The 12,401-nt window shown below is 34.0% G+C and overlaps 1 protein-coding gene across 7 annotated transcripts in view; it reads right to left on the bottom strand.

Moving 5' to 3' along the window:
* Nucleotides 1-12,401, bottom strand: part of DZIP3 (DAZ interacting zinc finger protein 3) — a 61,205-nt gene that overhangs the window by 32,521 nt on the left and 16,283 nt on the right. For all 7 annotated transcript variants that reach the window (XM_084802244.1, XM_084802246.1, XM_084802243.1 and 4 more), the window contains 7 exons: nt 11,620-11,700; nt 10,700-10,824; nt 8,018-8,132; nt 5,349-5,468; nt 3,313-3,414; nt 2,112-2,204; nt 1,232-1,284 (listed from right to left, as the gene is read on the bottom strand). In XM_084802244.1, the coding sequence (XP_084658370.1) occupies nt 1,232-1,284; nt 2,112-2,204; nt 3,313-3,414; nt 5,349-5,468; nt 8,018-8,132; nt 10,700-10,824; nt 11,620-11,700 (689 nt within the window). The remainder of the gene's footprint in view (nt 1-1,231; nt 1,285-2,111; nt 2,205-3,312; nt 3,415-5,348; nt 5,469-8,017; nt 8,133-10,699; nt 10,825-11,619; nt 11,701-12,401) is intronic.

Genomic DNA, 12,401 nt, shown 5'->3' with positions numbered 1-12,401 from the left:
GAATAAGCTCTCATAATAATATTAACAGATAAAATAGGAAAGAATGGGAGGAACGAAGCACAAAAAATTTTTAAATAGGTAAATGCTACCAATAAATGAAATCTCTGTATCTTTGCCTTTGCTCCACAAACAAATACCAGATGGTGATACTAGAGGTAAACATCATGATGGCTACGGTTTGTTGATAATAAATCTTATCCCAGGTGTCATATGGAATGTTTGGGATATCCCAATACCTGGTTTCTGATTATACGAAACAGCCAAACAAATAAAAACAAGACTAACAAAATAGACATAGATTAATAAAATACAATAGAGATGCCACAAACAAACCTAAGTAGCTACAGCAACTGGATTCATGGCAAAGGTGCAAAACCATGATAAAGAAACACCAGCTGACAAGCACGTCTACATCCAGCTCCATGGAACCCATCAACACCTGTCCTGAACGCTGCAGACAAGGGCACTCACACATGCACAGCTACACACACACTAACATATCCATACACTTCAGTAATAAACAAAAACAAAAGGAAAATTTAAAAACATAAAAGGAAAACTCAACACTTATAAATACAAGAATGAAACTAAATCTCTATCTATCACCCAACACATACACACACACACACACAGACACACACACACACACACACACACACACACACACACTGAACTCAATAAAGATCATGCTTGTGTGTGTTTATAATCACCACAACCCCTACAAATGTAAGGAAAAATGAAGGGATGGGTTAGAAGAACTTTTTATATTCTACCTTCTAATTTTAATAACAACACACTGAGCCTCTATAAATGTCTTGTTTAACATATATATCAATATTATTCAGTAGCATGCTTTTCTCACCTAAGAAATAAAAAGAAGTTAAATTTAAGACAAACTTTGAGGTCTACATAGCACTGAAAAATAGAGTTTGGTTTTTTTTTTTCTGTAACAATAAACTTACACTATGTTAATAAAAATGTGTCTGTATTCAGGAAATGATCAGTTTTACATTTAGTGGTAACCACATAATTTTCGCCTCCTTGTTTTAAAATTAAATATCCACAGAAAAAGGAAAAGATGGGGAGCAAATGAGAACTCACTGTGATTTTTTTTCATACCAAAGACTCCTAAATAGGTATACTAAAACTGATATGACACAGAAGCAGCAACTAAAACACATACTCACTGCTCAGAAGAAAAAAGGAACAGAGTATTTTATTTCAAGCTCACCTTGCTCCTAAATTTTCAATGGTTATATATTCATCCTTCCTCAGAACTTCAAACTGCAAGAAATGGAGGAAAAAAACCCTAAAATAATCCAATTTTCAAATTTCTTTAGGTTCTTAGCTTCTATATTTACAAAAAGATAATTAGAATAAAACATCAACTATAAAACAAATGATACTATTAAAAGCTAAGCAACATAAAATACCACTCAAGTAACAAACAATAGTTAAAAGTAGCCAATTTTGCATCATCATATGATTTGAATGCCAACATTAAAATATAAAAGAAGCATTAGTCAATAAATAGTAAGATTATTAAAATAAGATTCATTTACAGTTTTAATTTAATTCTACTTAACTTAAACTAAAAATTCAAGATATAATATTAGTTAAAAACTAAAACGTGTTTATTTAACAGGTAATATATGCAATGTCAAACAGACATTAGGAAGTTATTTGCAGACTAAATAAGTTCGGGGCCTGGAGATACAGCTTAACAGTGGTGCACTCTGAAAGCATATCTGTAGCCCTTGATGCAACTTCCAGGTCTACCAAAAGAGGAAAAATGACTCAAAAATTCTACAGCTATCTTTAATTTAAGGTGGCAAAAAGTATTTAAATTATCACACTTTATTGTTGTTGGTCTACAATACATTCCTTAACAGTAGTTCATTGATGATATATTTATCTGTTTCTTAGATTGTCTTATACTTGAAGACAATTCAAATATATTAGATAAAAGCAGAGTAGAAAGGGCAGGGAGCTTAGTCATCAAAACTAAAATGGAACTAGGATCCTATTATTACCAATAACAAACCAATTTTATGGCAAAAATAGCACTAAAGAGAAGGCAGAAAAGAAGAAAAATCTGAGCAAATACTCACCAAAATTTTGACAATTCCAGGGACATCACATTGCAGCATCCTTACCATGTCACCTGCACATCCTTCCTTCAAACATTTTTTCCCACTAAAACTCTAAAATTGTTCATAGAAAAACAATAAAATCACGAAGTCAGTACCATACAAATCTGAGCCACTAAAGGAATGAGGCAGATAGTGTCACATGACACTGAAAGATGTGAATAAACAGCTAAGAATGAGCTGTTCAATGTATTTTACTATTAATGTGTAAAGTTATTAATTTTACTTTAATTATTTAGACTTCAAACTCTTTAAGGAGCTACATTTTAGCCTAACGTGTAGATGTTAATTGTGGGAAGAAATTTTAAGTAACATTTACTGACTTAGCACAGAAAGTATTGAATTTCCATTAGCTACTTAAGGATTCTAAAGAAAGGGGAAGAATAAAAGCAGTGAGTTCTCTGGTTCTGATCCTGCGATTTCCTCTGGTTAACTTACTTCTATTTCTTGTGTACTTTTCTGTCTAATACTGAGAAACATCAATTTTTCCATCAAGCCCATAAACTCAAAAGCATGTATCACTTAAAAATGAGTAGTAATGTCTTACATGTTTTACTTTTAGAACGTGACATTCAAGTTTACTTCTTGTCTCTTCATTTTAATACACATACACCCAAACTCTATGAAATATGTACATTTTACTATGATTTTAGAGCTTAGAAATATTAGTTGTGGTGAAGTTACCAGTTTAATGTAATAAAAGTAGTAAGTAGCTCAAGCTAGATTTGATCCCAAATTTGCCACTGCCACATCCAATTTCTTTCTACTGTACTATAATTGCTTAAGGGTTTTTTCCTTGTTCACATGATGTAAAAATTGTAGAACTTAAAAGTTATAAAGCAACCTCGACCACAAAACAAATAATTAATAAAGAACAGGGCTCTGAATTTTACTTTAATGCTAGTGATAAACAACTCAATTTATCACATGACTAACATAACTAAATAGAAATAATTCCCCTATCTGAACGTTAAAACTTTGTATTTTCCATCTTAAAAAGAAAACTTATCCTTAAACTAAGAGTGGCAAGGAGATAATCACCAGAGAGAACTGAGAGGAAAAGGAGAGAGTAGAGTGAACAGGAAGAAGACAACAAAAAGAACAAGGGAAAGAGGTAGTAATGTGCTGTGGTCGGCAGCTTTAAACAGGGACAGCGCAATACCTGGTCATTTTCTCCTGGGTATTTTAAGTTCTTGAACTTTTTCCAACAAATTTTATGGAAGTAAATACAACAACTTTTGCTGCACATTAACTGTAGAAATCCCTTGAAAAAATATAGATATAGAAATATAACTTATGTTAACATAAAATAATATCTCAGTTCAGTTTTAAAATTCTGTAATTTATAGAGCACACTTTATACTAATTCTGTTTTCCACAACATTCAAAATTTACTAGCAACGCCCATAGATACCAAATGAACCTCTGAAACTGTAAAATTACTAATGTCAGAAAAATAAGGGCATTAAAAAAAGTGGGAGAAGGGCAATGACTTGAACTAGGCAATGCAAAATTTTCATATTCTATAGTATATGAAAAGAGCAAAAACACTGAAATATTTTTTGTAGACTATGCATTCCCATGTTTTCATCTGTATTTTTCTCAAGCTCAACTGACTTTGGTGCTATTATTCTTTAAATTCTGTTCCCTCTCAGGAGACCTCAGACTCCTGTCCTGAAGACAGAATTCCACATCTACCCCGTTATTCAAGAACAGAGACTTTTGTTGTTTCCCTGTGCTCTCTTTAGGAACTAGGTCTTTTAATTAGGAATTCTCCTTAAATTACTAATGTCTAAACAAAACCCAGAACTTCCGTTGCTACATGAGACTTATTTGGTTGCACCCCTAAGTATTCTGAGCCACAGGACTAATATCCCAGCACCAAAGCAAGAGCCGACTTGAATACCACCTGTCCTACTGATGTAGAGAAGCCTGCAGCTGAAATGCCAGCCACTTTATCTCAGAAGCAGGATCTGTCCTGTACTGAGAGTGACAACTTTCACACTGTTCTGTGACTTCATAGCCAACTCTGATTCCAAGATCACAAGACCAAACTGCTTACAGTTATTCTCTTTCCTCACTCAAAGCCTTGCAATGACAGTGATCATTTATTTGGTAACATGAGCCCTGAATGTTGTCCACTTACATGTGTCATGTGTCATTTAGTATATGTGTCACTCTTCTCAATTTCTAACATTCCTCATTATAAAGTAGAAAAATTATCTTATTAATAATCTTAGCTATTGAGAACTTCTTACACAAGCATGGCCTCTACATCACCCTTGACCCCCTTCTCTTTCCCAAATTAATCTTTTATTTATTATTGTACATGTACATATATAAGTGTTTGTATGTATCTGTGTGCATACTCCATCTAGTGTTGCTAGTTACACCTGTGCCCAGGGCCAGCCACCTTAGGACAGGACAATCTATGGCGGAGCTCCTCCTTGGAAGGAACCCAGCCTTCTGCAGCAGGCACTGGCTAGAAGTAGTCCTTCACCTTGGGGCGGGACCTTGTGGAATTTTCCCAGTTTGTTCTGTCACATCAACCACTGTCCATAGGCAACCATGTTAGGATTTCAAGAGAACATTTTCCCTGTCACGTCTAGGGGACACTATGTAGCAGGAAGAGTTCTGGGCTTCTAGCTCTTACCATCTTTCCACCTCCTTTTCTGTGAGTTTACCTGACTGAGAACCAACCACTGTCATTTTCTAATATCTAATTGTAGTCTAAATGTTTATCCTTACTCCTCATCAAAGATGCTTCTTTTTGCAACAAAGATTATTCCAGATATTCACAACTACTGTGCAAATGTAGAGACTAAATTATTTTTGCTGTATGAATAAAGAGCAAATAGTCATAACTTCAGAGGCAGGTAATGTTACAAAAACTTCAGCAAAACCAACCTACTCTACTGACTCATAGAATATTATTAATATTGACTGTGATTGCATCTTCTCAGAGACAAGCTACTTCTTACAATATTACCATCATAATTAAAGTAAACGCCATTCTTTATTTCCTCCGCAACAGGGGAATAAAATCTAAGAACTTGCACTTATCTCAGTAAAGCTCTGCCACAGAACCACATACTATAACCTATGTAATATTTTAACTGTTTAATTTTATGATATTTAAAGTGATTAACAACTGGTTTCCAATAACATCAATAATAAGATGGTTGATAATTATGTTACCTTATAGTTGGTGTTTTTTAAAATGTCAGCTTCACAAGAGCGCTCACAATCAAGATAGCTACAAATGGCCTCTTTCAATATATTACTTTCAGTTGTCTTGATAAAATTATTGAGAATATCCTAGAATTTAAAAATACACATATTCCTTTGAGTTATTTATAATAAATTAAGCCAGTAACACATCCACAGATTCCCATTTTAAACTAAATATATATGCATACAGGTAATAGTAAATAATGTATTTACTCTTTTCGAAGTAAATAAATAGAGAAGCCCTAAACTGAAAGGATGGATTTCTTACAAGGTGAAAGTATATTTGAAGCTATATTTCGCTTCATTATTCTCACCTAAATAATAAGCACCTAAGAAATTACAAAATTGCTATCTTTAATAATTCTTAGAAAGAAAATGGAAAAATTAAAACAGGTTAGTAAAATTAAAATTAAAACATGTAGTAAAAGGTTAAATTTCAGAATAGTAACAGATGAGTAAAAGAAAATAACAGTAAATTTTTTAAATATGCATAGATGTTTGGCCTGTACACAGTATGTGTATGCCTGTACACCATGTGTTTGTAGTGTTCATGAAGGACAGGGGTAGTCATTGGATCTCTAGGACTAGAATGGCAGCTGGTTGTGAGGTGCCATATTGGTTCTGCCAATTGAATCTGGTTCTTCTAGAAAGAGAGCCAGTGTTCTTAACCACTGAGCCATCTTTCCAGGACCCAGTAGAAAACTTTAATGACAAAATTAAATTGCAACCGACGATTCCTAGACAAGACATAAATAAAGTTCACAAACACATTATTTTGAAAATTGAAAGATCTCAAAAAATTGACCTTCTTATCAAGCACTTAAGGGAGGAGTTACACCAGCCAAACAAGCACTTAAGGGAGGAGTTACTCCAACCAAACAAGGGAGAAAACCTAGAGTGGATAAAAACTTCAGTTGTGACATACAGAATTTTACACAAAAAAAGAAAAAAAGTCATCCTTGGGTTGAGGCCAATTTAATAAAAAACAGGTAATATGGGGAAAGTGTGTATGTGTGTACACATGAGAGTGTATGTGTATTTAAAGGAGGCATTGTATACATACAGGAGCTTTCTACTCCTGCATCTGTGATACTGAAATGGAAAACCAATACTTAAAAATACTTAAATACTAGGACAGCTTTTGAGTAGATAAGTGGGAGTGGGAGTGGGGAAGGGTGTCTAGAGACTAGGAATTACAGTTACAGATAATGAAGCAAAAACTGATTTTTAAATCTTTAATATTTTTTATTAAATTGTCATTGGAAACTTCTTTGTATAAAATAAATATTTTTATTAAATTGTTATTAGAAACTTCTTTGTATAAAATAAAATTTTACTGAAAAGGTTTGTATATAAAGTATTTAAAAGGAGTAAGAAAATAGTAAAAACATTAAAAAAAATTAGAGACTGGCTTAGTTAGGAACAAAATTGAAATACATAAAGCTATGTAGGAGCTCAGTTAAAACCTCTACTTACGTTGACACTGGCACAGAAGCCAGCACCAGAGTCTAGTGACTGCTCAGAAAGGCTTTTAAAATTCTTCATTGTGATTGGAAGTTTATAAGATTTGTTCTTTCAGTTCTGACAATTGATACCTGACTTAGCACTTCTATGCGATATGCCTCTTTGTTTTTAGGCTTAAAGTCAGCTAAAATGTAATAATTCTGAAGGCTTAAATTAAAAGTTTGAGGGAGACTTGCCCTTTAAAACATCACCAAGAGAAACATATAGTTATTTTTACTTTAAACAATGCAACTAAAGGCTTTGCACAAAACCTGCTGGAAAAGTAGGCGATTCTCAGAATGTTTGGGGAAATGGGTGCTCTCACATTGTGTAATGAATATACATTTGTCCAACTGTTCTAAGAGTTAGTATGGAAACACATCAACAACTTTATAAGCAAGCCTATGAGCACTGGCTTCATGTTTTTACCATGTAAATTTTATTCTAATGAAATGAAATAAGAAAAATACAAAGATCATTTTATATATGAATGAAGAACTGAAAAGTTTGTTAGATGAAGTGTACACTATTAAATGACTAAGTATATTAAAGCAAGATACTAACTAGTACACACAAAACAAAACTCAGTGTACAATGACTTAGCTATTAAAACATTAAATATACATTTCAAAATTAAACAAATACATACTCATCAGACCAATTTTAATAGATATCCAGTGAATTATTATAGTGTGCATGGGCATGTGTGCACAGAAAGACAAAATCAAAAAGACAAGAATGGCTTCTACATTTGAATAAAATGGAGTAAAATTTTCTTTTGGGATAAAAGGAGTAAATTTTCTATCCTAAGCATTCAGTATTTTGTAAATTAAAACAAAACGATGCCAACTGTAATTTTTTTTAAAGACAAGTTAACTATTACACTTAGGTTTAGAAAAGACACAGGCTTAGCTAATTCAGCCCCTGGTCTTTTTAGGACTTAGAAATGATGACACTGCTTCCTCTATTTATCTTATCTGCTCACATTTGCACCAGGTAATAAAAACAAGGTTCTTCTTACACAAAAAGCTAACTGTGAATAAAAGAATGTTAGATCGTTGATCTTAAAGTTACTTGTTACAGCCAACTATCATTAGTCAGAGGTGACAAACTATTCTTAAGTATTTTCTTACTGTGAAAGTTGTAGGTAAATCTTCATCATCTGTAGGATCTACTTCAAACCAATCATCATCTGTATCTCCAATTTCTTGTAAGCCTCTGTGAAATTCTAGTAGTGCTCCATTATATCTGCAAGGCAGTTTTAAGGAAGGTTAGTTTGAACTGGACTCTGGTGTTATATAGTTTATCAGTGAAGGAACAAAAACCCAGGGAAGGTGGTGACAACCTCCGGCATGCTGCAGAAATACAAATGCTAGGACTCTCACCTGTGGCAGACTGGGATGAGACACAGGTAGAAGGGGAGGCACTAGGTTGAACAGTATGGGGGCCATGGTAATTAAAGGGGTTGTAGAGTTGGTTGGCTTTGTTAACTGTCTTGGAGGCCTTGAAGAGAGAGAATGACAGGTATAGGTCAGCCAACTATTAATTTAGCATGCACTCTGAAAGCCAGACGGCCTCTAAGGCAGCATTTAAACTGAACCTCACCTACTTTATTCAATCTGTGCTGAAAGTAAGGGCCAAATTTAATTATAAGATAGGACAAACTGTAAATGAAAACAAATGCACAGCCTTGACACACTATTATCAACAGGACACCCTGTAAAAGTTAGAAGGATGCTGTGCTATGGTAAATTTAAAAAATTCTAACAGCATAGTATGCCAAACTTGAGGCCAGAATTTTATAATAAAAGGTAAAGCAACTGTAATGGGACCTCAGGCCCAACCTCATAGGACTACTTATGCTAGACGCAGGGCTTGATAATGGATAAGTGGACCTACAGATCTGAAATGAGAATACGTATGTGAGTGTGCTTAGAACTCCAGGTCTCTAAATCCTTGTGGGCCAATTTGATTTGCAAGGATTTCTTCTTCCTTGCTGGTGGACAGCTGCCTCCTTTAGATGTCATCAAAAATTATCATCAGAGATGCATATCCCCCCAAAAGATGGTCATCTTCTTCAGATCTTTTTCTCTCTCCATCCATTGCCCTTGGGCCAAGATCTCTAGGGACAGGCATAATGAATGGCACAAGACAGAAAACAAAGTCTAAGTTGAGGAAAAAAAAGAAAATAAAAAATGTATTCACCTAGAAAATGCATAATATGATTGATATGAAAGAAGAAATGTGGAAGTAGATCCTAAGAATGTGACACCAAGAGCAAAAACAAGGCTACACTAGGAAGTGGGCACAGGACAAATCACAAAGTCAAAATTCACTATTCTTGCAGAGACACCTGAAGCCAATCCTAACATGCAACCAGAAATTTGGTATGATTATGACCAATGGTAAATGACGTACAAAGGCAGGTAATTTCTTGGCACAGTATTAACAGAGTCAGGAGGGTCTAGGGGTGAGAATGGCACTGCTATGTAAGAACACAGACCTATCACTTACAGGAGTGGATAAAGCCCTGTGTGAGGAAGTCCTGGATGAATTTGGTCATGATCCTGTCAAAGATCCCATAGCCACAGGCTGAGGATGGCAAAGGCTTTCTTAGAGGACCAAGCGTGAGTGCTGAAAATTGTTTGCAGATGATGTCATTCTAACCAAACCCAGTGCATAGGAAGTGGAAGTCTCCAATTCCCTAGCACAACGGAGTCATGATACAAGATAGGAACTAAAACCTAAACAGAATAAAAACTACCATGTACATGGTAATTTTAGGCATGATTTTTCCCAGCAGCAACTCCTTCCTGGTCATCCTTTATATCCCAGCCAACAATTACATCCCTAGACTTCTGTTGATTTTCTATGCCATTTTGGAGCACCAATAAAGACTTGGATCATACACTATATATTCCTCCACAGCAGTTCAACATGTTTTATTTTTCATTACTATTTTGAATGATTATTTGATTAAAAACTATATTCTTCAAAATATTTTCAGTTCTATGAGGGCAAATGTCTTGTTTTGCAAAGTATTATATTCCCAGGACCAAGCACAATCCTTGAAATATGATGCTTAAGGTAAACACAATAAATAGTTGATGCTAAAAAAATTTACAGAGGAAGTAAACAAATATTTTATGTTCGTTACTCTATATAATTTCACCTTCCTAAAATCTGTAATATTCAGGATTCTCAAAGCTCAGTATTTGGACCTTTCAGCTTGCTTGTTTTCATTTGTTTGCTTTTAGCTCTTAGAAGACAGTCTAACTAACTCTATGGGCTAGGCTGACCTTGAACTCCTGATCCTACAACCTCTGCCTCCTTAGTGTGGGAACTACAGGTATGTGCAATTCCATTAGGAGGTCACTTATACTGAAAAAATTCATTATGAGAATGTCAGTAAGTACAATCATCTATCAGGTACTGTATTGTTTTCTTGTTCACTAGGCACTGCTTTTTACTCTGTAAATATTTTATGTATATTTTTATAATAGGTTTTAATTTTTGTTGCATTTTAGATTTCAGAAAAATCAGGCTTAGTAAAATTACATTTCTTAGGGTAAGTGGTAGAATAATGTGTTTGAATCCAGGTCTGTCAAAATCTAATGCCCATACTGTCGATGCCTGGCTGCTTCACTTTACCATGGCCTATTAAGTTCCATTTTTAATATTTCCAAATGCATGGAGTTATTAAGTACCAGGAATGAGAAATAGGAAAAGAATACTGAGATCACAAATGTTATGATCAATGGTATACTGTGCAATCTAGGTAGCAGTAAAGATATATCTATAAGTTAAATGCTTACCTTTTCTGAGCACATCGAAGTAAACCACGTCCAAAATAAACTAACGACATAAAGTTTTCACAAAGTTCACTTTCTTGGATCACCATCTTCATCACCAGAAATTTATTTTCAGCTTCTGTGCAGTCCTGCAGTGGCACAATAGGGTTGGCTGTAAAAAAATTGCTATTCATTCCCCCAACTAGAGAATTTTGGATACATTTAACAAAAGAATGATGATCCAGTCATCTGGTCATGTATTTATATCCCCAATCTTAACATCTCTACAAATGACTGTAAAGACAAGGTACTAAGTATTTAACATCATTCACAAACACAAAAGTGTTTCAAACTGGAAATACGTGACTACTCGACCATAGGTATAGTTTTTTCTAAGAAGCAAAAATACAAATATAGACTTGTAACTTAAAATTACAATCCTTTCCAAGATTCTTTGTGTGTATGTGTGGACTGGTAAAAAAGAAAGTAAAAGACTATCAAGGCCACAAAAATTAAAATAACACAAACCATGAAAAATTCAAAATGGGAAGTTTTTTTAGTTAATTACAGATTTTTATTCATTTGGTTCCATCTTAATTTGACAAAATAAAAACTGAGGTACAATTCATATTTCATAAGAGTAAAATTAAGAAAAAAGAAAGTAAGTTTCATTTAACATAGGTTAATATGTATTATGAAGTATACAAATAAGGAACATTTAAAAGATAAAAATAGTCTTACAAAACATAAGTATAAGCTGATATTGTTTACTCTTTCTTTTTAATCACAACATACATCTTCAATATAATTACTATCTAATACAAATGAGACAAAATTTATAGAAAGCCTTCAATTCCACAGTTTTTTAAATTAACAATTTCAACTGTACAGTGAAGCCAAGGTATATGAGAAGAGCTATAAGGTAAATAATACATGCGCCATACCTCTTTCTTTCCTCTTTCGCTGAGTGCCACTCCATACAAAAACAGTAATGTCAAGTAATAACCAATATTAATTTGATGTGCCTAAAAAAAGAGAAAAACCACAATTGGCTATTTACATGATGCTATTTATCAGTTTAAAAGGGCTAACTGAAAGTCCTTGACCTACTTAATAATTATTAAAAGTAGTAAAAATTTTCATTTTATTACCCATCATTTGCTAATAACTATTAAAAAACATGTTATTTTCATTTGATAAAATTATCCACGAAAGGAATTTGATCAAAGAAGATAAAAGCAAATTCAATCATCCCTATTTCATTTAGCTTTTCAAAAAAAGAGTGTTCTTTTTAAATTCTCTTCTGATTTTCAAAAAGCCCTACAGGTTAACAAATAAAAATCCAAGTGCCAAGAATGGGTCACCTCTCTTCATGCTATTGGCCAGTGAGTTCCTGTAGGTACTCAAGCATTACGGGCTCCTGCCATTGCTGTTGGTTATTCTCCAGTACTGCTGGAGACCCATGTATGCGAGTCACAGAGCATGGTACTGACTTAGAACTTAGATCTCCACTGGCTGGCTTTCATGGTGCTAGCAGGTGCTATGCACACTTACAGGAAGATAAAAGAATCATCAATGCTTCCTAGCTTTGAACACCATGAACTATAATGTTTGGCCTGGCAAGAAACACCTACCAGGGCAATGTTGGCACAAACAAACATGAGCAACCAACAACTTTCCTATTGGATTCAAATCCTGCTCCACAAGATAAAATTCATCTCTGACT

Source organism: Acomys minous, assembly GCF_964271855.1.
Source record: "Acomys minous genome assembly, chromosome: 11".
NCBI classification, from domain to species: Eukaryota; Metazoa; Chordata; class Mammalia; order Rodentia; family Muridae; genus Acomys; species Acomys minous.
The sequence above is the reverse complement of the archived record's forward strand: the minus strand, read 5'-3'. Positions and strand labels throughout refer to the sequence as shown.